This window comes from Chiroxiphia lanceolata, chromosome 5, assembly GCF_009829145.1.
Source record: "Chiroxiphia lanceolata isolate bChiLan1 chromosome 5, bChiLan1.pri, whole genome shotgun sequence".
NCBI classification, from domain to species: Eukaryota; Metazoa; Chordata; class Aves; order Passeriformes; family Pipridae; genus Chiroxiphia; species Chiroxiphia lanceolata.
The window spans coordinates 11,080,813-11,107,315 of NC_045641.1; the positions used below are offsets into that span (position 1 = coordinate 11,080,813).

Here is a 26,503-nt window from a genome sequence, read left to right on the forward strand (position 1 = left end):
AGTGTGACCTGAAACCACAAAAATATGTCCAGGTAAGTATCTAGCTCCTCTTAAGAATCATATCCATATATTTTAAGCCAAAGGGAAAATGTATCAATGTCAACACCAACTGTACTATGGCACTGAGATACCACAGACCAAGAAATGTGACAATCATCAGACTGGTGTTACGAGCCAGCTCCGTACTATGATAAATGGTTATAGAAATGGCAGTAGGAGACTGAATTACTTCTCTTATTCATCATTCTCTTCCCATGATGGAAGCAGACCTTCCAATGTTGTTGCTGGCATCAGGTTCTGCTGGTTCTCTAGTTTTCCCTGTAGTACTGCTGCCATCCTTTCTGCCAGGGCACATATGTGACATGTTCAACCTTGTTGACTCAAGGGTAGTCAGAGCTTGGAATTCCTCAGTTTCCTACTGAGGAATACTACTTCCTGATATAAAGGAAACTTTCTTGGGCACGCTAACTGTAAGAATTTGGCCACAATATCTAGTGGAGAGATGAGTGTTTAAATCTTACCATGTTCATTTGTATTACGTGTAAGATGAGGTGTCTTAGTTAAGGGGTGGATGTCCTTTCATACTTCGGATACCTCTGCTAGAGGAGTCAAAAATAGAGTACAGTGACATCAAAGTCAGGTGAAACCTGAGATATACCATTCACCAGCAAGGATGGCTCATCTTTTCCTAATCTCCCCTTCTTCAGACACATAGGCAAGTGGTCTTTCACTGAAATGATTTTATATTAAAAGGTACAGACTCCATAAGAAAGAGGTATTGCAGCGTGTCGTGTCAAACTCCTTGAAGCTTTAGTAATTCATAGACCAGATTATTAAATTAAGGTAAAACTAGTTGAAATTTCTCTAACAAAATAATAGAACTATTTTGGCTGAAAGGGGCCTCCTGAGGTCTCTAGTCCAACCCTCAGCTCAAAGCAGAAATAAGTTCAAAGCTAAAGTTCCTCATTGCTGAATTATGAGACTTCTTCCAGACCCATCTCACCTTCTTGTGAGTCTGAGAGATGTAAAACTCACAGAAGAATTAACATCCACTTGGTGTATCACTTAGAGCAGTCAAGCAGCATGGGTGTGCCTGCACTGTGCAAGGCAGATGACAACCCAAACTGTAAACATCACACAGTGCAACACAGCCCTCTGTGGAGGTAGTACCTCAGGTCCACAAACGTTTCCACCCAATGACTGTGGCTGAGTGCCAGAGATAAGACTCTTACCAGGTCCTGAAAGCTAGAATATCTGTCTCTGCACATTAGTAATTACAAAAGTCTAGATGGGTTTTTCAATATTTAAGGGTACAAGGGTTTTCCCCACTAAAATATTGTCAGTGTATAACAGTGCAATTGGGAGCTGCACTGTAAGAAATTCAGTAGCCAACCAAAAGAGCTGAAGGGTTTCCTTTGATTGTAAAAGGCATTGTACTGAAGATTTTTCAAGCTTCCTTTATTTAGGAGCATACTGAAGTATTTGTATTGAAAGTTTCTAAATTTAGAGAAATCTATTATTTCCAAAACTTCCTTCTTTTTCATCAATGTAATTCCCCTAAATTTTACCAGAAAAAAAGGAAAACATTCATTATAGTGAAACATGGAAAAGATTAACAGATTCCAGTCTGAGCAGTATGTAATTGCAAAGACCTAGAAAGAAAGTAAGAGAGAAAACTTAGAAGGTGTGAATTTCCTAAGCTGTTCCTCTTTCTTTGATTGGGAGGAGTTTAGTACTTTCAGAAGAGACTGAAAATGAAAACATAAGTTAATCAAGAGCTATATTAACAGGGCAATCTAAATTATTTGGAAAAAAAAAAAAGAAAATCCAAAACCAGTACATCTTTAATATAAGTTCCAAAATAAAAATTTGGAACTGGAATTCAGAATTCCCAATCCATTACTTCTGAACAGATCATTTGAAACAGCCTTTCAGGCAGTCTCTTGGAGCTTACAGCTACAGAATGCTTTAGCGTACACTCTGTATTATCAGCACCACCTAGAGTGCATCACTAGAAACAACTCCAACCACAAAACTAATACTCTTTATGAAGCATGATTTCAAAGGAGCGTTTTCCAGACTTATTTTCAAAGAATTCCATATCAAATAAACGTGGTTGATACAATAGAAAAGAAGGTAGGAGAGACCATGATTTTATTATTGCACCCAGAAGAGGCGGAGAAAAGATATCACTAAACATTTTAGAATCAACTGAACCCTGTAAGCCGTCTATTACGTCTGGCTTAATCATCAGCAAAAATTTTCTCAACCAAAACATAGTTAGTGATGAGGAGGAGGAGGAGGAGGAAAAGGAGGAGGAGGAGGAGGAAAAGGAGGAGGAGGAGGAGGAGGAGGATGTCCAACACAAAAGGAAATCCTGTTTACTCTTCGGAGAACAGATTGCTGTGGGTTTTTTTCAGCAACCTATAAAGAGTTCGAAGAGAGAACTGATGAAATCAAATGAATAAAATGTTTTAGATGCTGCATGTTTGTGAAATACTTAGCTTTGTCTTTATTTATAAGCATTGTCTTTATAGCCTACTTGATTCAGAGATCTAATTATTTAAAGCCAGTTCCTGTATGTAGTCATAATAATGACAGAGAATTTTAGGAAACCTATATTATGGGACACACAATAATTTCACATTGCTTTCCTTCTAGGAAAAATGATGTAAATGATGATTTATTTACACCCATTTTCTATCCATAGAACTGAATAATTTACCATGACTCTGTTCCACTTTGATACTGTAAAAATTAAATATAAAATGAACAGTTGTTCTAGTAAATGCCTGGAACAATTCAGTAGTGATTTGGGCCTTTAATCTGGAGATAATGTTCATCTCCATGATTTGTGACTATAACAGTTAATTTTTAATTTTGTTAGTTTTCAGAAGTGCTCAAACAGGTTTACTTTTTTACCCCTCCTGAAATCCATAGGAACATTGTACTTGACTACAGTTCTGATAAACAAACACCTGACACTGATAACATACTTCCAAAGCTACTTATTTTAATTTTTTAAACAAATTAGTTGTTACTATGGCTGATATGATGGCTTATTTTAAAGAATAAACAAAGTAGAGATATAAGCTTAACAAAACAGAGAATTTTCTTGCATTGTAAATATATGCAAAAATTCAGCTGTTAACAAGTGACGATTGTTCATTTCTGGCAAATCAGTGCAAGGAGACTTAAAAAAACTTCTAACATAACTGAAAATTACCTTCATGCTTATTTTACCCTTTAACATAATTTTCATGCTGTACCTCATATACTTACATACTGTAAAGTCGGTGTGTTATTGATTAGTACTAGTGAATAATTGCAGAAGTGTAATATAATTTCATGTTTCTATTTTTGTACAACTGAAATACTTTGTAAAGTGAATAAGTGTGATACTAGAAAGAATATTATTCTTGCACCTTGGTGTATTATTGCATTTTGTATCTTTTAGTCCTAACAGTAATTCCATTTTTTCCACTGCCACACTATTACAGTAGATATATTTTCTCAATATACTGCTAACATCTCATGTCAAGTAATATTTCCATCATATTTTATAAAATGCTTCTATAATACTGTTGCATTATGAAGAAATTAAGATGAAATTATCATGCCAGAGGGGAGAATCTGACCTATGTCCTCTCTTATATAAGAAGAGGTGTGGTGCTTTCAGCCAAAATTGATAACTGCTAATAAAATAATTAAGAAAAATGGAAAAGATATGACATTAATTAAGGAATGGCTGCACAAAAATACTCCAAAGATGTTACAAATTAAAGTGTCCTTTACCATTACATAGTATGAAAATGCATGAAATATTCTGCATGCTAGTCAATAGATCAAAATAAAAATGTCTTGACCATGTAAATTCAAGTTCTGTCATTTGTAAATAAAGAATACATATATTTAGAGCTATGACTACTGAGAAAGATGAAAAAAAATATGTAAATGCTTCAAAGATATCTAAAGCTTCTTTTTTTTTTTGCTTCAGGGCATACACACTGATTCAGGAGCTGAAAATTTTACCGTGATCATAGTCATTCCCAGTTTTATTGTTTCAAGACATTCTGCACATTTCCTTGAAACCTGTGAAACTGGAACCTCTGTGAACAAAAAGAGACCGTGGTTTGATCTTGAATGGATAACCATAATTCTATGACATCATTACACTACATTTTTGTGTCCCTATGTAAATCCTTGACTATGGCATCTCCAAGTCATGTGACAGGTGAAAAAGGACCATTTGATTTGAAGGCTGACCACAGAGGTTGAATGGGATTTTTAAATTCTCTTTAAGCTCAGGCTGTTGTCCTTCTGAATTAAAGCAACCTCTCTGATAAGAAGTATATCATCTGGACAAACAGGATTTTTAACACCTCAAGATGGGCAGCGGAGCCAGTTCGGAGAGCAAGGAGTCAGCTAGGAGATCCAGAGAGCTGGAAAAGAAACTCCAAGCCGATGCAGAGAGGGAAGCCAGGACGGTCAAACTACTACTGTTGGGTAAATAGAATAAAAATTGCTCATGATTCTTTTCCACTGAGGGGTTGTTTAGCTCTGGAATTATATTTCAGTACAGTGAATTTCCCACTCCTCACTATTTTAATTGAAGAAGACAATTCTATAACATGTGTATGAAATGTTTTCTGGTTGTGGCCACTCATGAAGTCACAAGGAATAGGCTGGAAATGGCCATGTCACTGTGTGTATTCAATTTTAAACGTTTGACTTTGAAAATTTTTAAGTGAAAACCTACTGTTAGAGTAAATGTTATTATTCTTGCTTACAAATAACATAGCACAGATTTTTTTTTTTTCCATGGATCCATACACATTCATTTGCAGGAGTTACAATCCATAGGTTACAATCCATAGGTTACAATCCATAGGTGTCACAAGGTTGATATTGTTTATTTTCCAAAGTGTTGCACTTCACTTTCTGTTTAAAAGTGATTTAGAATGGCTTTTTTGATGTATAAAAATGATATTGTGGAGAGTGGAATTAAAAGTGTTGAGATGAATACAGATGAATATTCTCATAACCTACTACTTCTAATTCACACTATGATCAATTTATTAGCAGACAGAGGTTCTAATGGCAAAAGGAAAAAAATATTTTTCTTTATACATCTTTATTCTTGTATCTTTTTTACCTTAGTACTATGCATGAATATCCAAGAGCATAATAACACTTCCACTGTCTTAATATTTTTCTTCTAACAGTATGATGCCTATTATAAGAGTTTACATTGGTTTCTCCCAATGAATAGAAAAACAGTATTTGATCATTAAACTGTTTCTCATTTGTGCTTCATTGTAACCTCAGTGCTTACAAATGCTTTTAAACTGACATTTATTCAGATGTAACTAGATCCCTTAGATAAAGTAAATCGACTTAACTCTGTTGATTTGTATCTTATGCAAAAAGTCTATTTATATTTGTCGAGAATCTATTATTATTCAAGAACAAATAAGAGAAAATTGTGCAGATTTTTCAAATAATAATGTTAAAGTAGCGATTTGACACACTTTATGTACCATCAGGATTCAGATTGCAGCTTACAAAGCTTTTCAATCCAGCAGAGAATGCAAAGATTTTCTGTGCCACATTTATACAAAATATTGTCCCTACTGAGGCAAGCTTAAGTTGGTCAAAAAAAGCCCCAGAACAATATTTTCATTTAAATTTTCATAAAGTCTAAATAATTTTTATGTATTGTTAAAAAAGGAATTGGGACATCAAGTTAGAACCAGGGTCCATCTACTTCAACATCCTGTCTCTGACCTTATCCAACCTTATCTATGAGGAAGATGTAAGAAATCCTTTAAGAGGAATGTATAGGATAAAGAGGAATTTTCCAGATAAAGAGGAATTTATAAGTTAAGCAGTTTGATCTTCAAGCTTTTATGCCTTCACTGTATTAGTGAAGGCTGTTTTACACCAGGACACAAACTAAATTACCGACCCCCCCTGCCCCTGCTGAACTTACATATGTATTTATTATTAAGGACTGTAGATTTAAACATTTCCTAATGTATATAGTCAGTCTTTTTCTGACACTATTAATATCAATCTCGAGATACCTTTAGAAAAATACTTTGAGATTCATTGCAAGCTATGTGAAAAAGACTTCTATTTAATTCATTTCAAATCTGAACATATTTCAGTTTCCTTAACTACACGAGCACTCTTTTCATAAGACAAGATGATGATTAGGATCTGAAATATTTTCTTCATAGATTTCTACAGTATCTTCCTTTACTTGTGTCATACACGATAGGAATTCAAATTTGTCAGTGGGTAACATTTTGTAAGGCGTTTTCCTCCTCTTACAACAGGTCATAAGGTCTTGGTAAAAAACATGTTGAAGAGAGAAAAAAAAATATTATGGGCTTAACAGATTAGATTTTCTTGTTCTTAAAAAAGCAAGAGGTGAATTAACTGTGAGTCTGTTTGGAGCCTATTGCACTGCCAGAGTGAAAGTGTCTCTTGAACACCTGGAACCACAGATGCTGAAACTGTGTGTATAAGGGGCAGCATGTATCCCCTTCCAGAGGGACTGTGTGAAATGGCCAGATAGGAGAGGACTAAATCTACTGTGTTCAGATTTGTACCTGTTATCTTCCCATACCTCTGAGGTGATCTCAGAAACGATACAAATTTTGGACTTCATAAATCAAGGGCAGGTCTATTCAAGCCAGCCTAGTTCTACCCTGATCCTAGGTTTCTGTTCAGTCAGACCTTAGGTTGCCTCTGTACTGCAGAGCAGATGTCACCATTGTTTCTTTTTGCAATAGGTAGATTGGTAGAAAACACTCAGAAAAAAATTGATATGTATATCATAAGTTTTTCAGTGAGATCATTTTGTGCTTACATATAAAATGTAAAAAACCCCAATGTATACTGACCAATTCCTGAGATGATTATTAATATCTAGTATGGTGCCCCTGTGTCCTCCAATGGGTCCCTTAGTAAAAAAGAAATTATATTCAGAAAACAAAGACACCACATTTGTTTATGTTAAGTTCTATGACCTGGGCAAGCACATTATCTGGCTGAGGTGATCTGTAGTTTATATGACGTGCCCAAATAAACTGGGGGAGGAGGGGAATTATGTCAATTCTGACATTCCTCACAAGTTGCCAAGGAGTCAAGAGGGTTAAGACCTTTATGTGAGGTGTTCCCATGCTGTCAAAGCTGTCCCATCTCCCAACAAATCTGGTCTCTATATCTATACTTCCAAAAAATCAGGTTGTTTTATGAGTCTGGAACAAACTCCAAGGTGAAAGTTTTATTTCTTTTGTATCAGGGCCCTATCTGGCCTGCCCCGTCACATGCAGTTTATATGCTTTGCGGGATGCTAGTTTGCAATTTATTGGTGTGCAAAGTACAGTACATTTCAAATATGGCCAAAATAGCTGATGCTCACAGTGATGTTTCACAGGAATAAGAACTTAGATTCAGTTTAAATAACCATTAAAACTTTGAAGTTATTTATTTTCTAAGTATTACTCCATGTCCTCATTATCTACAGTTTTCAGTGTCAGGACAAAACTCACCCTAAATAGACCTGGTCATCCTCAGCTCACTTTACTCTCTTTAGGACTAACCTCATACAATTTAGTTTAAACAGTTGCTTCAGGGGAACAAAAACTGAAGCTGTTTGTTTTAGTAGCAAATATTTTTCTCCACTGACTATAAAAGATCTCTAGTAAGTAGTAGTGTAGAGATTTATAGTTTAGGTATTCAAAACCAGTTGGATGAATCAGTTACTGTGGTAATAAAGCTTAAGTTCCTGTTAACACCTGAACTGGAAACAGCACAAAGACAGTCCAATAATCCTATTGATGGGAATGCACTGATTTTCTTATTTAGGGGGTGGATCAGCGTTTAAGGACTTCATTCTCTTAAGACGGTTAGAGCTTAGATTTTTCCTCTAGTTTCTTTTTCTTGTGGAGTAAGTTTGTTGAGTCTGGCAGGAGGACCAGGAAGATAGGATTTCCACTCTGGTTCACAATGTCCAGAGCTCTGAATGGCACAGACAAGGCTTCAGGCAGATGTGTGAAACATTTTCTGATTTTATTTTTGAATATTTTCTTTTCCTGCTTTTTGCTAGTTTATGTCATTGTCAATGTTTTTTCTGACAGGTTTCAAACAGAGAATTCAATAAGGTTTTTTTTATTTCCTTACCTTTAAATATGGAAACTTTCCTAAACTAAACCTTTCCTTCCAGATAGTTAATAATTGTAAAGAGATAATAGCTCTTGATCAGAGATACAAAAGCACCTTAATATATACAAAGAACTTTCTTCAATGTCTCAGCAGATGCCAGTCCAGAAAGGAGCTTCTACTCTCCACAGCCATTTTAACAAATTCTGCTTAGAAAAACAGTAATGTCAAGTTACAGCTGAGGACCTGGGTTCTGTTCTGTTTTGAATTTGAGAGATTCTCACTCATTTTCAAGGCACTTCCAGTTTTTTCTCTGTTTCTGCTCTGGCTTAATGCCCTGGTGATCTGCAGAGAAGAGGCTGAGCAATCCCAGAGCAGTAGGGAAATTTGTGTCAAGCTGCTGGGGGACAGCTCCTTTGCAGCCATGCTACACAGCACTTCTTCTTGAGTCTCCACTTCAGGTCCAGGGTGCCCAGAACCGTAATGGACTTGGGACTTGGTGGGATGCAGCTCTGGAATACCCAAAGCAAGAAGAGATGCAGGTTACAGCCAGCCAGAGTTCTGCGTGTACAGCACCTCACTGAAGGTGGATATGGCATGGCCTGTGACACAGTGAATGTGACCTCTGGGAAAAAGAGTCAACCTTACTGGCAGTGGGGACGCATTTCAGCTCCCAGGAGCGGTCTCAGAGTTTCAGGCATTGACTGAGACTTTTATGCTTCTATTTTCTGGGCACTGATCCATGTCAAGGAAATAGTGACAGAAATGAGAGGGAAATTTGAAAAAGCTAGAGTTTAAATATGTGAAATGTAAAATATGGGCTATGACATTTAAACTTTCTGAGCTCCAGGACAAGACTAGGTTTGGCCTGAGTTCTCATCTTTTATTTAGAAAATCTGGGCTTAAAGAAGATGCCTTCAGTTCCCTGCATAGTCACATAAAGTCTTTTGTTATGCACTATTCTCATTGTTTCTGCAAGAACAAGGCTACTACAGTGGATTGAAATGCGAGTCTGTCCCTGCTCTCCCACTCTGGGGACTGGCCATAGGAGGAGGCTGCACGGAAAGGGGAAGGAGTAAAGGAAGCAGGTGCAAAGTAACTTATTCCTGACCCAACTCCTGTTGGACCTAATGCTGCTACAGCTAACAGGATACTCCAGAGTGAAGCCAAAGTCTGAAAGTCATCTGTTGTTAAGATAAAGGCATTAATGGATCATAAATTAAAGATGAGCAGAGGCAGAAAAATGCATCCAAAAAATATAAATTACTCCTCCCACTCTATTTTAACATTTTCTTTCAGACCTGGAAGAGAAGTTCATTTCTATGTTATGATGTCTGGCATCTTTCTGTGAGGTGAATGTATGAATTCTCAACACAGCCTCCTCTCTTCCCTACAAAAAGTGCAGCAAATACCACCTTGCTGACGGGGCTTTACCTAGTTCTTCAGAAGAGTACGGAAAGAATAATAAATGATCTACAGTGAATTTGCATTTTTTCCAAACTGTGGCAGATGGCAGCATCAGCCTGTTTTGCATGGGTTTGTTTTTCTCCTGCATTTCTACCCTTCCCACCACGGGTTTCAGAAAATGCTTTGCATGTGTTTTGCTATCTGTTGTGATTCATTTGAGTAAATTAATCCCTACCATTTGAATGTTATTAGCTTTACAAAATGCATTTGGAAAGTCTGTAATTGGTTTGTTCCGTTCACTGAGAAGCCCTTGGTTAAAAAACCTATGCCCCAGATTTTCTCTTTTGTCAGAAGTATTTGACACCATCCCATGAGGCAAGTAATAATCTACAAAGAGAAAAGCAATGATGAATCCTGTCCCATGGATTCACATTCAAAGTTGAATCCTCTCTTTAGGTGCTTTCAAAATCCGTCTTTTGTTGGGCAGCTCTTGCCAACCCTCATCACTCTCATTGATCAAAGATGATAGTCACTCATGTTGATTTCTAATGGAGACAGTTTACATTGTGCTTACTCACTTTCCATGAGATAAGAAGGCAAATTAATTGTACATAATCTGGTCAAACCTATGCCCTAGTTCTGCAACTGGCTGTGCAAGCAGATGCCTGTACCTCCCTGACAGCTGTGGGATTTTCCTGCAGAATCATTCCCAATCTGGAACTGTTGTGCTGCTCTGCTGGTTTCCCACTCCCAGCCACACTTCTTCATGGCAGAACACCACAGGGCAGAGGAACTGACAGGACACTGGGGTCAAGTCTTGTGCTTATGTGCTGCCTTTGCATCATGAGCTTGACCACATGCAAGTCTCCACATTCTGCTTTTCCACTTTCTCAGAGAGGCTGGCTAAAGGGCATGAGGCTCACTGGTTTGCCTTATAAAAGGTCATAATACACATTAAATCAGCAGCTACAAATCATGCAATGAATAGGACACTATCACAAGCTGTAGCTTGTTCATGTCTTCCTGCCCATCAGCCAGAGATGAAATCAAAATATGAGCCATATTTCACTTCCTTGCTAATTAAAAAGTCTATACTCTTAACTGACTGAACTTTCTTTTGTTTTTAAGTGTCCCTTTCCTTTCCACAATTAATATTTGTACCAAGATTTTGTTGTTTTTAAATCCAATTGGACGCTAGAGAGGGTTTATAGTTAGTACAATGGGAATCTAAAACATCTGTACATTTCTACATAGATAGAAAATTCTGTGTTCCAGAAAGTTATTTTCAGTACTTGCTTCTTATTCATCTGTCAATCACATCTTCTCAACATTTCCCTTCTGCAGGTGCTGGAGAGTCAGGGAAGAGCACTATTGTAAAGCAAATGAAGTAAGTATCTAAATATGCATATAAGTTGTCGAATTTGGTATTTGTAGTATAAGTTATCTAGCTTATGACTTATTACAATGTTTGTGCTTATTTGAATAAAATGTAAAGAAACATCATTCAAATCAAGTTATCATTCAACTGCACAATAAATAAAAAGTCACTCTGTAAGCACCAATCTCTTCCTGTGTAAAAATCAAGGAAACTGTCTTACAAAAGCAATAATACTAGTCTGAATTTAAGTTCCCCTACCTATTTAACATCTTCGCCAATGCATTTTAAAGAGTTTAATAAAAAATATTGTGTCATAAGAACAATTTTATATTATTCAAGTAGCTCATTTTTTAATAAGACAGATTCAGAACCATCCATCAAATACTTTGCTAACCCTTTTTCTCCAGTTAAATGGTGGATAAACTTATTTCTGGTCTGAGTTCCATTCAGGAGACCCTCCCTATTCAGCAAACCACTGAAGTGTATTGTGCTCAAAGCTTCCCCAAATAGGAGCAGATTAAACGTTCCTCTGAACTGAGCACTTTAAGAAGGCTGATAAGCTTTAACAGCATGGAGGAGGGGGCAGAACAGTGCAAAGATGAAAGTTATATTTAAAGTCCTGTGCTGTCAACTTGATCACAAATATAAATTATTTTACAGGAAAACTGTTCAAAAAATTATCATTTTTCATATAAAATGTCATCTTTCTGTTACAACCAATGACTTCTTTTTAAGGATTTTTTTTCAGTTAAAAAACCCCCAATTTCAGTTTTGGTGTGGTTTTTTTTCAGTGAAGCCTAATATTTTCCAAAGAAGGCTGATACAAAAAAAAAAAATTTCCTGAAAATAAAATTTTCAGCAAAATCATGGAAATTTTACTCCTATTAATATAATATTCTCATTATTAAACCTCATTTTTTTCAGTCTGAAGATTTCAATCGAAGTTATATCCGTCCACTGGGCTTTGCGCAATATCTACTGATGCTCAAAATATAGATATACTACAAGGCCCTAAAAAGATGGGGATGGTTATGAGAGATAATTTTGCTTGATGCACAAGGTGAAAAAACAGTACCTGTTCAGTTAGATTGGGTTCACAGATTTAACCTCACATAGATGGAGAAATTGCTGTTTCCCTGTTCTAGCAGAATAGGCAGATCAACCACTGATAAATGTTTTTCCAAGGACCAAATCGATTAAGTTCTTTTTTCTGCTGACCACAAAAGCATCTGATCCAATTTTTCATTCCTTTCTTTTATTCTTTTGAATGCATCCCGTAAAGCTTTTTTTTACTTTTTTTTTTTTTTTTTTACACCAGGATCATCCATAAAGACGGTTTCACCTACCAGGAACGCATGGAGTTCAGACCTATCGTTTACAGTAACACCGTGCAGTCTATCCTGTCTATTGTGAAAGCAATGACTAAGTTAGGAATCAGTTATGAAAACCCTGCTAGAACTGTGAGTGTGATAATCTTTATCTTGAAATAGACATTGAAACACCTTTTTTTCACAGTATAATAGTAGACTAGTAGAACAAAGAGGGTCCAGAAGTTTCTTTATGGCAGTGGAAACCAAGTACTGCTTGAGTTACATGTGACAAGATGTATTTTTGTTTTCTCAAGACTCATGCCCAAAGGTCTAACCTTTACCTAAATTGCCATTTTGATTGTTACAAAAGAAATGTTCAACTTGCAAAGACACTATTAAAAAAAAAAAAAAAAACAAACACAAAAACCAACAGAACCTTTTCTTAACTGCTTAGTCACTTATTGCTATTGGGAAACGTAAAAAAAATATTTCCCTTTTATGAACAAACCTTGGGGTTCAGCCATGTAAGGAAGGATCATGTAGGCTTGTTGGGAGAATTTCAGTTTGACATTGCTCCTGGAGCAGAGACCTCCCCGTTGTATGGATGCAGTACTGGCCCACTGGCACCATGGGGAAGTGGAGTCTGACTTTCCTGGCACAGTTGTCAATCCTCTGTGCAGGCACATAGAGGGAAAGCCACAGCAAGGAGACCTGCTATCTTTTGTCAATCACATTGAATTTTCAGGGACAGAAATGAAGGAAAACCTTTTCTTCTCTGTGCAATGATTTAGTCTACTGCCTGTAATTCAGATCTTGCTGAGAATTTCTCAAAGGTCTGTCAGAATAGCAGTTGATTCCAGTTTTGGCAAATTCTGCCTAATCCCTAGAGGTTTATCTTGGAGGGAATAACATCTGCTTATCTGAAAGAGCTTTTCTTGTTCCAAAAGTCTACATTTCATTATAGTGACATGTGGTACTTTGACCTAAAAAATGATAAACAAAAGCTTGAGAGGTTACTAAAGCTCACACAGGCATTTCACAAAAATAGAAATTAAATGTTTTCCATGAATGCAAGTCATTCAAACAAGCATAACAAAGCCCGAAAGCAGCACACAGAAAATAGGACAATGTTAACGTGCTGTACTGCATAAGGACTTGTCAACCAAACTACATGGCCTAAGATAGCTGGACCTTGCAGCATCTAGCCACAGGTCCTGGCTTAGCCCATGATATCTTAGCCCGTGGTCCAGACTCTCTTTGCCACCTGTAATTAAAATATATTCTTCCCGTGTCCTAGTTTCAGTCTCTTTTCTCAGCCCTGCCAAATTTTCTGAGATATTTATACATGCTCACTCTATGCCAGTTTCATAGACATTCTTTTCAAGGGATTTCACAGCCTGGAGAACTGGGAATTGAAAATTTTTGTTAAATAGCCCAGTTCATTTCTTAGCATTATACATAACCAAATGCAGAAAACACAGCTTTTGTAAGTTTATCATTTATAGCACAGTCAGCGCACTCTTACTGTCATTGCAGAACAGGCCTCCAGGAACATGGTTGAATATAACTGTATAAAATATTTGCAGTGCCTGCCTTCTTTTCCCCCCAAAATATGTAAGAACAATCTGGATGTGAGTTTTAAAGAAAATAGAAATTTTGGTCACATTTATTTGAATCGCCACTAAACCTTGCCCTTTCTCCCAAGAACCCCATAAAACTTAGCTTCCCTTTCACATAAAATCATGAGCCATTGGTAAGCTTGAGTTGTTTTGAGATAAGCTTTGATTTCAGTTGTACTTTGCTTTTTTTCTGTCCTGGACCAGATTTAACTGCCTAAATTGTCTAGTCCAAGGACTGGGATTATCTTGGTCTCGAAAGCAATGGGTTTACCCATGTTCCAGGTCTGCCTGAAATATCTCTTACTGGTCCTTAAAGGGATATTTAAGGGATATTTAAACTTAATTTAAAGAACATCTGTTCTGGGGAGGGAGGTAATTTTTTCTTTCTAAAGGCTCATTCCAATCTGGTTTTAATATGAAAATCATCTGAAGCCTGTGCAAATGACAGTGAGAAACAAAACATTGTATGAATCAGGTTTATGATAAGCTCAATCTGCTGCTTAATCTTCCTTCATTATGTAAGCACCAAAATCCACATTTGCCACCTTTTGCATAATAATCAATGAACATTTACCTCGCACCCGGAGGCTCTGAGCTCAAGGCTTCTTGATGGAGGCTGCTCAACCAACAAATCCAACCTAGTAGATGGATAACTGTAATCATTAGATGATATATCATATCTTCAAGAGAGGACATTCAAACTCATATCTTGAAGCTGAACCCTGGAGACAAATGCAGGGCACACAAGAGAAAGCGTGACCCAGTTCTGCTGATTCCAGCGCTGCACGAGAGGATGTGGGTGGGATTTAATGTAGAAGAGCAGTTATAGAGCTGTCCACCTTCCTTGTTCCAATAAGGGCAGTTTTCTAGTGGTAATTTCCCCCTTTTTTTTTTCCCCCATGCTAACTCAATTTCTCCAAAATTTCAGAAAACGTGCAGTGTTTCATATTTGTTTCTGACTTCTATGAAGTTTCCATAAACTTCACTTTCTGTTGAGAGATAAAGATATAGCACATTCCTAAAATAAATTATTGTGAAGATGTTTTCTATTTTTGAATAAAACATACTCCCTGCCAAAACAGTGTCTATCAGAATCCATTTATACTGTTGCAACTATTGACTGAGAGTCACTTCAGTTGTCTACTTATACAACTAGGAAGGAATTATATTTTATAATTATCCCCTGCTGTGGCAGTGTATCAAATGACTCTATTTTAATCATGCTCTTTATTCACAGTGCATCCCTAAGCTGTTAACTACTGAAAAGAAATATTTTTAATGTAATAGACTACTGGAAGTATTTTTGGTTTGACTACAAAAGGAAGAAATTATAGAATAATATATTTAAAATATTTGGGATTTTGTTCTGGTGCAGGTTTCTTCTTCCCCACATAAAAGAACATATAGGAAATCCATTCACTAGTTATATTCATTTTGCCACATTTCTCACTGTGGCCTAAAGCTAGAAATTTTTTCTTTCAAATACATTCAAAAATACATTTGTCTATAGATTTCTGCTTAGATATAGTTAACTTTAAATATCCTGTCTAATTTAATTTTTGATACCCTAGTACTCTCTCTTACAATAAAAGCCTTACTTACAAACTGGACTTTTTTTGAATACTTGTGCCAAGATGAAACCGAGACCTTGTATGAACAAAGCAAACAGAAAAAAAAAGATGGAAACTCTGTGTATCATGATTTAAGTCTAACCTTGGCACTAGCTAAAGGGAAGTGAGCTTGTAAAAGCATGTTTACACACACACAGAGGAGAACAGCTACCTAGAAAAAAAAGTGAAAATGAGAAATTTTTTCCCTGCAACTCATTATAAACCAAGCACGTCTTCAGGGAGGTGGAGGGGCACAGCGCGCTTGCACAATATTTACTGAAATTTCTCTTTAGGAAGATGAAAGGAAGCTGTGTGCCATGGCAACAACTCTGGAGGATGGCAACATGTCTTCTGAATTGGTTGAGCTCATCAAACAGCTGTGGCGCGACGGCGGGACCCAGGCCTGCTTCGCCAGGGCAGCAGAGTACCAGCTCAGTGACTCGGCAGCCTAGTAGGTGACAGCAGCTGCTGAGCAGCTGGCTACTGCTGCATGGACAGCTAGGAAGGCTTGAGACAAGAACTATACCCCTCATGTGCAGCAAATGGAAATTATTGTTCATTAACCAGAAAAAGAATGAGGGTTTTTTGCTAATGTTCATGACATGTTAGAAATGTTTAACTAAAGGAAACAAGTGAGATTAAGGAACAACTTGTTTCTGTGTTTGTTTAAACCGTAAAAAAAGAAAAAAGGTCTGTTCTCTCTCTGGCTAATTCTAAGATTGACAAAATGGGGGAAAGGGTGAATTGAAATGGTTTATGTTCTACCTAAAGTTGTACTTTGTACACATTTCAAGCTGCTAAATGTAAGCCTGGAGAAAACTAAAAACTTTCCTCTAAACTAATCCAGCTGCATGGATAGATGTTCCCTGGGCCGTTACCATGTCAGCATCCAGCTGAGTCAGTGGTGCTGCAGCCACTCTCTAACCTGACTGCTTCAATTTCCTTTCTGTCCTGGGAGGTGGCAGACAGATAAGCAGGGGACTAGGGATGCTCAGCTCTGACCCCATGAAGGGTCACTGTTGAGCTGGGGCACATCTCTTACCTTAGATGTACTCAGTGGGTTTAGACTTTTCATGACTCCCTGGATTGTCTGCTTCTATAACTGGTCTTTCAGGCTACAGTCCTGCTCTGCTGTCCTCTCGCTCAGCTCATACAAGACCATGAAGGGAGGTGTCACCTGGGTCAGAGTTTTCCCAAGGTGTGCAAGTCTGACTCTGGACCTGGGGCAGAGGGTTGTTCCAGCTGAGGTCCATCTTCCATCTGCATTTGGAGGCTTCCCTGCTCCTGCAGCTCCTCCTGCAGGCTGAGGGCACCTGCAGAGTGAAGCCTTCCAAGGTGTTGGGTGTCCCTTCTGCTCAGCAGGGAAAGGCATGGCTGGAGGCTGGGCTGGGAGCCAGGCAACCTGAGGGCAGTCACAGCTCAGTACTTGTAGATAGTACAGGGGATATACCATGAAAATATTAAAAATTCTTTATCTGTTTGTATCTTCCAAACAAGAATGAAGAATGCAAGATTCCTAAACAAAGAAAATACTGCCTGTATTTATTTATGCTTTATTTGATAGTATTTTATGGCAGCCTTGTATTCCTATAGCAATAGGGCAATCTTTTTTTCTTAACATACCCTTTCTGACAGGCCCCACTGCAGTTCTCAGCACTAAAACCCTATAACAAACCATCAAAATTAAAAGGAAAAACACCTCTTTACATTAAAAAAAAAATATCACCTGTTTACCAGCTAACATTCTACTGCGTACACTATGCCTGGTAGATTAGGTTTTGTTTTCTGAAAAGAAGACAGGAGAGTCTAAACTAATTCCCTCTCAGTGTTATGTTCTCTGTCATTTTTTAACTTGCAATAAGTTTCAGTATTTAAGTAAGTTAATATAGACTGTGTCTGTAATCATTATTTATTGCTAGAGTTACATTAAAAGCCACTACAGTGATATGTTTTTCATCTGCTTGAACACTTCTGAAAATCCTGCTAATCCTCTGTCTTCATCTTATGGCACCTGATGCTTCTAAAATCTAGCCTTTGGCTCTGAACCTTTAAAATCAACTTAATATTTGCCCTTGCTGCTGTGCTTCTAATGATCAGTTCAAAGCCAGCTACGGTCAATTAACCATCTAATGCTGCAGTTCAATTTCTTTTAAAACCAAAACCCTGTTCCTCAGCTCCCGTGAATCAGCTCCTACAAAGAATATTGATTTATACTGTGCAAACTCTGACTTTCTGAGGTTATCTTCTCTAAGACTTTTCATCATTAATTCATGCTAATGAAGTTTGATCACTGCCTTTCCTTTGTGTGTTTTAACTGGGAAAAAAAATGAGATCTGAATAATAGAAAAACTCCCTCTATACTAAATTTGTCTGGAATTTCTTCCTTAGACTCACCTGGAATTAATTCTGTTTTAATATGGAGTGATGAGTAAGGAAAGGGCAAAAGAAACATTATACATTGTGACCTTAAATGTCATTGTATAGCTACCAGTAGTACATGGTGCATCTTGCTTACTCAGTCCTTTGCCTCCCAGGGTAGGACTCATGTCTCCTAATTCAAGCCAAGGAAAGATCAGCATTTGGATTGACCTAATAATTTCCATTCCCTCCTTTGCCAGTGAAGAGCTGGTCTGTAGAGTCTCCTCTTGAGGCTGATTACAGCTTTAGGGGGAGTGTGAAGTTCCCTCTCTTGCTCCATTACCTAGATAATTAACTTGGTCTATTTTTGTATGCAATTACAATTGTCTGTCTTGAATTGAATTTAGGCATTTGTGAACTAAGAGCTATCAGAACTTTATAAGTAATTTTATGTAAAAGTGTTTGGTTTAGTGCTTACATGCTTTGTAAATAGCAAAATGCCTTTTGTTGCTTCCTTCCACAAGGGTGAGCTGAGATGAGTTTGCCTCAGGCCCTACTCAGAGAAACAGAGATATATTGCCTTTTTTAAAAAAAAAAACCCAAACACATTTTTTCCTGGCCTCAAATAATGGACAAACATTGAATTACTCAGATCAGCACTCCTTGCTGAGTGGATACAGTCTATTCAACTTAAAATGAGAAAATCCCATTTGGAAGCATTACTTGGAAACATCCAAATGAAAGATTCTAGCTTTTTAATTTTTTTATTTTATTTAATTTTATTCTATTTTTTAATTATTATTATTTTACAGATTTATTAAATATTGCAGACAAGGATGTGGAGCTGTGAGGTTTGTTTTGGAAGCTTCTGGTTAAACTGAACAGCAGAACTTGATGCTGGGCAGACAGTGTAGAGAGGGAAAAAAGGTGGCCTGAATCCTAATAAACTTTAGAGAGACAGTGTTTACTTTGTCAGAGACACGAGGCTGCAAATGAAATGGTGCCAACTGGGACACCAAAAAGCTTGAAAATGTTTCAACTGCTATATGTGGTTTCTTGCTTTTGGCTTTGTTTTTTCTTTGAATATTAGCAGTTAAAAGGTAGGAAGATACGCAGTCATCACCTCTTCTTTTTCTTTTGTCAATTCATAACCTCTCCAGAGATTCCTAGACCAGCCAGTAGAATTCACAGGCCCTGTCCAGCCATTTGTAGAAAGCTTTGTGCTCCTAAAAGACACAGGAGAAGGGTTGGTGGTAGGACAAGAGCAGGTTTCAAGATCTGGTTTGGATTCTCATTTCGTGCAGATTTTATCTCTGTATGCCAGAAATAAAGGCAAGTAATCCATACCTTTCCATGGGGTTATCCAAATACAAACACAGGAGATCCTCAGCTACATTGAAGCTTTTGGTTTTTATTACAAAATTATTTTTTTTTTTAAATTACCGTATACCTTCCGCTTGTAAACTGAGAGGTCTGCAGGGAAAATAGCCCCTAAAAGTTAATTCTTCCAAAATATTATGCCCTCTCTTTCCTTTAGGAAGGAAGATACTGTTGCCAACAGTCTGAGATGCTGTGGTGACTCCTAATGCATCTGCTTCTGCAAGATGCTTGTGATTCTTCCCCTGTGGTGGAAATCCCCACTTGTTGAGACAAAATAGCCAAACCCCCTTACCTGACAAGGTGTTTTTTTGGCACCCCTGAGGAAAATAAGGATTTTTCTGAACAGAAATTCTCAGGAAGATATTTATTATGTACAACTAAATTACACTTCTATATGCAAGGAAAAAAGAAGAAAGGCTCTGGACTGTGGAGCTAAGTTGTATAAAACCCAGTAGCATTGTATTTAAATGTATAATTTACATTACGTATTTAAAAGTGGCTCAATATGAAGTGATTGTGTAATGTACTTTTCACTTTTTGATTTCACCAACCACCATTTCTTTTTTACTCTTCTTAGTTACCTCAATGATTTGGACAGGTTGGCAATGTCAGACTATGTGCCCAGTGAGCAAGACGTTCTGCACTCCCGAGTGCAGACAACTGGGATTATAGAGACTCAGTTTTCTTTCAAGGATTTGAACTTCAGGTATGAAAGCCATATTTGACAGTTTTCTTGGGGTTTATCTTTCTTAAGCATTTTCTTTCAAAGACATTTACCTATTATAATGCAGGTAATCCCACTGTGATATCCTTGAATCCAATCTTATTTAACATTTTGACACCATGAAAAAAGCAAGATATTTTACTATTATTACTCCAACTTTGAGCATATAATGAACCATTATACAGAGGTCTCAGAATATCAGGTTCTCAGAGGACATTTTTACATATGTAAATGTCTAAAAAGCATTAGTTGTATCCTCTCATTTGAATAATTGTGACATTTATGAAATTTACCTGCCTAAATGTCCTTAACGGCATGCAAAAACATTTGATGACTATCAATTTGCATGCACTCTCAACCTTTCACTCTTCTTTTGAGAATGGAAATAACTGCTCTTAGCACTGCAATGCCCTACACTTGGAAAAAAAATAAAAAAATTTCTGTCCCATAGGAAATTTCAGCATTATCATGCATGCCTTCATGCTCATTTAAGATGAAAAGCAAAATACTCAGAAAAAATTTTTGAAAATAATGCCTCTGAGAAATTTGACTGAAATATTTTATACATTTACTCAAGATTTTGTTATGCTTGGTGAACCAGTTAAAAACATCCAATTCCACATGAAAATGGATTTGAATGAATTATGATCGTTTCAGTGTTCTATAATACTTTTCTCTATGAACTGAAATCCATTTAATTCTTAATTTAAAGGCTGGGGTGCATACTGAGGAATGCAGTCTAGACAAGACACTGCCTGTAGAGACAGACAGATTTATAAAGCATGAGCATTATAACTTTTACATTTTTCATTCATCTTTTTTTCTCCTCATGTGCCAATTAAAGATTCCCCAAGCCCTCTATGCTACCACACAGATGCTTTGACACAACAGAGTTTACATATACAAGATGAGATTCTGAAGTAGATGCCCTACAAATAAATTATTATCACCTATTAATACCCTGGTCACTTGTGAAAATTCAGCACTTACCCACAAATTCTGTAGTACAATCTCATAGATATCATATTCTTTTTCTTTGGTTAATGTATTTCCAGGCAGCTTTTTATACTGGAAATTTGAGTACCTTCAGTTACGATCATAGTTTATGTAAGAAAGAAATTCAGGGTGGAGAAAGAAATCACCAGAGTGTAAATGCTCTTTGACATGGATGTTATCAGTCCTGATATTAGAATACCAGCATTAGTGTCTAGGTCTAACTGAAAAGCAGCACAACTGAGAATTTAGTTACCCAAGTGTCTGTAAACAATAGGAAGGTTCCTAATGCCACTACAGACACAAACCCAGCATTTTTACCCTTTCTGCTATGCATTATAGTAGTGTTAGTTATGTGAGTAAATTCATTGCTAGTTGCAGACAGTTGAGTAATAGGAGGTAAAATCACCACAAAATAGTCTGAGGGATTTGAGCTGCTGTAGGGATGCAGAGCAGTTATAAATCCATTTTAACCAACCAGTTACTGCTACTTTGTATTATCAGAGCAGTGCAAACCAGATGGAGGATCCTGATGACTCTGCACTAAGTTTGATAAGTACCATAGAAACATCTATAAAGAGAGGAACACTTCCACATTCAGAGTGAGTTTTGGCTGATGTACTGATTGGGCTTCGGGTCACAAGCCACACATGCATAAAAAAATCCCTATGAACAGATGCCTCATTCACCAAACACTTGTCCCTCTTCTGAACTGAGTGAGGCAGAAAACATTCTGTATCTGTGCAGTAAAAGTCTAAATTTCAGTGCTGTAACTGAATTACAGTTGCACAGAAAACATCGATTTTTATTTGCTCTTTTCTTAGTAGTTACTTTGCTGGTTTAGTGTAATTTAGCTTTCATGCGCTCTTCAATTTGTTTCACTAATGTTGACTTAGAGTTCAGAATATATTTAAATATTTCTAAAAGTTCTGATCTTCACAGCTCCTCTTCTACTGTTGTTTCTATTGCTGTGCCAGGGAGAGTGTCACTGAAATCAGGCAGGTTTTATTTTAACCTTCAGGCCTAATAAATTTACAGCTAATTCCATATCTGCAGCTAAGTTTTGCAAGAGCATTTCTGGGAAAATATAGAGATTTTTACACTAACTTTAACTATCTGGGTAAAAGAAAAAGATCATCTCATTTTCTACCACTCAGGAAGAGACTTCAGTTTTATGTATGCACATGTTAAGTTCTGGGCTGGCATGAGAAGAGCTAAGCAACCTAAGATTAGTACAACAAGAACTGCCCATAAGCGTTGCCTCTGGCTTTGATCTTGTCATATATTAGCAGACTTCTCATGAATATTCACAGGGCCATATGCTAAAAACTTGCAGGAAAGGGAATATGGATTCATATGATTATGAATGCTTGCAAAACTTTACTGCAGACTGAATTTTTAAGCTTTTATTTTTTTGTGCTGTACCACAAATCAAGGAAGGCAGTTGTCTTTTGGGCACTAATCACAGCCAAAAGTCGAGACACTTTATTCATACTGCACTCACTCTTTAGTAGGTGTTCTGAGCTCAGTGAAGATATGCTTGGAAGAATGCCATTACTTTTATCAAAATCTTGCTCCACAATCAGCTTCCTGATTTCCAAAATAATTCACTTTTGTAGACACCCAGTGATGAAAAAAAATGATTAAATGTACCAGAAAAAAATAACTCATTGCTGCTCTGCTGCAGAAACAGTTCATTATGAGCATTGGGAAGAGTTTGATTTCTTCTAAGCAGGATGGAAAATGATAAATAATAACCTTTGTTACCATCAGCTGCACTGCTGATGGTGAAGAAAACAGAGGATCAATATACTGCAAAAAGCAGTGTTTCAGTAACAAATTCTTCTTGCTCTGTTTACTATTGACATAATTGTTTCAATACTGAATGCCAATATATTCATTGTTATAAGAATTGAGTTGTGTTTAATTTTCAGATACTGTAGGAGATACATCCAGAGATCTAATGCATCTTCTTGAAGAAAGGGCTGATGCAACAGGAGATTAGGTTTTACAGTTTTAAGTTCAACAACAGGCAGCACAGGGAAAAGTCATCATGTGCACAAGGAAAGAGAAAACCTAAGATTAGGATAAATTTTATTTTTATGGTCTTCCTCCTTAATAATGCAGTTGGAAAATCTTCAAGTTTGACATCTTTTATTTTGGAAAAATAGTGAAAAGAATGTTCTATCCCTTATCACTAAAGAATTTCAAATATAAGTGGGAATTTTGAAAGCTAGGGCTAAGCAGAACAATGGTAGCTTTGATGACAGCTCCATCCTAGTTTGGCCCTAACTAGATTCCATCTAGATGTGCTCAATTGGCTTTGGATCCCTTATAAAGAGTCCATCTAAAGTTCATATGACTACCTAAAAGTACTACTTCCTGGCAAAGTCTGAAGGAAATTAATGCAGACAAGGGCACCCCTACAGTTCCCTCCCTACAAAAGAAGGGATTCCTACTCCGCAGGAATTGCTACTTAAAGAGCAACTAACGAGGTTGAGAGGGCAGAGACCTCCCCCAGAGATGTGCTGCAGGTTGTATAGCAAACTCAGTGATCACACCAGAGCAGTGAGCAGACAGCGAAATCTAGTTACACATAACCAGTGGGTCAACCCGTGACTCACTTCCAGTCATAAGCCTTATTGACCAATGTGTCAGTTCACTGCAAGCAAAACTAGGAAGTAGCAAATGACACCAAATTTGAGGGTCTTCTACCGATGTTTCAGAACTCTCTCCTGAATAAATCCTTACCTGCAAGTCTTAGTACTGCACTGAGCCCCTATACAGAGATGCAGAGCCCCACCTGAAAGTAGTGAAAGTTTTTCTTACATGCAGGTTTTTAAGCCTTTACATTTTGTTTTATGCCCACTACAAAGCCATGAAAAACACATAGGACTCCGTGACCTGTTGGGCTAGAAACAGATCGATATTTGGAAAAACTGAATATTTGTCATTCATCTCCAGTTGACTCTGTGTGTTACAGCATGACTACATCCTTACTAGTTAGTGCTTTACATTGTCCATATGTTATTTTTTTCTGCAAAGGATGTTTGATGTGGGTGGACAGCGATCAGAGAGAAAAAAGTGGATTCACTGCTTTGAGGGAGTTACTTGCATCATATTCTGTGCTGCACTCAGTGCCTATGACATGGTTCTGGTGGAAGATAAAGAAGTGGTGAGTCAGAAGAGACAAACAACACTTTTTGCTTCTAAGTTTTAATGTACTTTCTGATGGCATATCAGAACTATTCCTGTTCCCTGATAACCATTTAAAGGCTATTACACTGTATTGGTTCTTTCCAGTAAAGAACATTACAGTAAAAATGACATACGGAGATGAGATTTGTCAGTCTCTCATATTTACCTTTTGCATCTCAACAGAATAGAATGCACGAAAGCCTTCATTTGTTCAACAGCATCTGCAACCACAAGTGCTTTGAAGCCACTTCAATTGTGCTCTTTCTGAACAAAAAAGACCTCTTTCAAGAGAAAATAACAAAAGTTCACCTGAATATCTGCTTTCCCGAGTATAATGGTAAGTTTGGAGTGTTCAGAAGAAAATACATTCAGATGATTAGCACAGACCATACATTAAAGATGGAGACTTTGACTTAGGTCACCTATATATAACCCTTTAAATATTCAGCATCTTATCTAAGCATCTAGCCTTTCTCACAAAAGAATGGTGTGAGACAGACATTGCCAGAATTCAACTCATCTCACCTATTCCTTACCCTTGGGTGGGTTCGTCTTTCTCTCTGGAGATGCTTATTTCTTTCCATTGGTGGTAGAGGAAGCTGAATAACCCAGAAGTTTCAGAAGTGTGGTGTGATGAACCCAGCCAATATTTCAGTGCAGTAACTTATCACTCACACACACCATAACTGAATCCAAGTTTTTGTCCCTATTTTGAGAACTCGTTCTATTAAAGAAGTCTGCCTCTTTTTGTATGTCACAGTAGTGTCTACTGGAAATAAGAATAACACCAGATGTTCCCAGCTGATGCAAGAGAGTATATAAGGCTATGTCAGGAAGTGCCAGAGAAAAACCAAAATCTGTTCGTATTTTAATACTAACCTAATGTATTAATGATAGGGAGTGTCCAGAATGAAGTATATTATTAGAAGATGGGTTCTGTGTACTACCTGAAAAACAGCTCCATCACTCCATTTCTCAGGAAATAAACACAGCAACCCAAAATTGCTCAGTGGGATAATCAGACATGATGTGCTAGACTCAGTGGAGCTACACCACTTCACCCTTGCCCGAGGCTCAGACAGGATGGGAGCCAGCAAAGGCTCTCAGCAGCCGCTCCCTGCTCCAGACTTATAGCGAGGACGTGGCACCAGTGTCCACACCTGCTGCTGTTCTGAGGGAGCGCTACCAAAAGGCAGAAAAGCTGCATGAAGAAATTAAGACTGAATATAAAAGCGCCTGATTTTTTTCCCCTTTTTCCTTCTTCAATTCTTTATCTCTTAATTGTTATATTTCCCACCAAATTTGTCTCTTATCTGTCTGAATCCCTTTGAATTTGTGTGCCTTCAGTTTTCCTTCTCTTTCTCTCACTTTCTTCTCTCTCTTGAAGGTCCTTCACTGTTTCACACTGGCTTACTCAGGAGCATTTCGCTTCAGAAATGAGGATTTCTGGTTAGGCGTTAGAATTTAGATTTAGGGGGGCAGTTTAGATACAAAATTTTCACACCTAATGAAGTTAATTCCAATAGAAAATAAAAAAAAAGAGGCAGAAAAAAAAAGTTCTTGTCTCTTTGCAGTTCTTAGGAAGTATCAGTTGAAATTGTGTCTTCTCTTGTTTTTGCTGGTTTTTCCACTAGGACAAAACACATTTGAAGATGCTGCAAACTACATCAAGAAACAATTCCTAGACTTGAACATAAGGAAACAAGATAAAGAGATATATTGTCACTTGACTTGTGCCACGGACACCCAGAATGTCAAATTTGTTTTTGATGCAGTCACAGATATAATAATCAAAGAAAATCTGAAAGACTGTGGGCTTTTCTAGCTGTTCATGCTCAGAGCCTCAGTCCATTTTCCTCTCTTCATCTGATGTGCTGACGGAAATAAAAAAAACCCTCTAGGTGAGAAACAGTATCAATAAGACACCCGTTAGCAGCCAGTTGAAGCCTTGGGTACAGCCTGATCATTTCAGACCAACACTGAGTTTCCATATCATAGGAAGATTGAAAAAAATTATTCCTGTTCCACAGAGATGCCGGCTGCTGATAAATCCTACTGGAATAAAAGCCACATTCCTGTTTAAGCCAATACCATAGAATGATCGGATGGTTTGGTTTGCAGGGGACCTTAAAAATCATGTAGTTCCAACCCCCTAGCCATGGGCAGTGATATTTTCCACCAGACCAGGCAATCAGCACTTCTCAGGAAACTGAGGACACCTCAGTATTCTGTGTTTTCTAGTGATGAGAGAAAAAAGATAATGTATAACATATAGAATATATAACTGACTTTTATTTATAATTGAAGCCTTAGGAAAACTATAGCATTAAACATTATCAATACATAATTTACAG

The 26,503-nt window shown here is 37.3% G+C and overlaps 1 protein-coding gene across 1 annotated transcript; it reads left to right on the forward strand.

Moving 5' to 3' along the window:
- Positions 1-2,348: 2,348 nt before the first annotated feature.
- On the forward strand, positions 2,349-26,038 carry GNAT3 (G protein subunit alpha transducin 3). Its single transcript, XM_032688246.1, has 9 exons — positions 2,349-2,357; positions 4,389-4,506; positions 10,924-10,966; positions 12,276-12,417; positions 15,790-15,947; positions 19,812-19,940; positions 23,997-24,126; positions 24,333-24,486; positions 25,784-26,038. The coding sequence occupies exons 2-9, from the start codon at positions 4,389-4,391 to the stop codon at positions 25,972-25,974; spliced, it is 1,065 nt and encodes a 354-aa protein (XP_032544137.1). The 5' UTR covers positions 2,349-2,357; the 3' UTR covers positions 25,975-26,038.
- Positions 26,039-26,503: the final 465 nt, after the last annotated feature.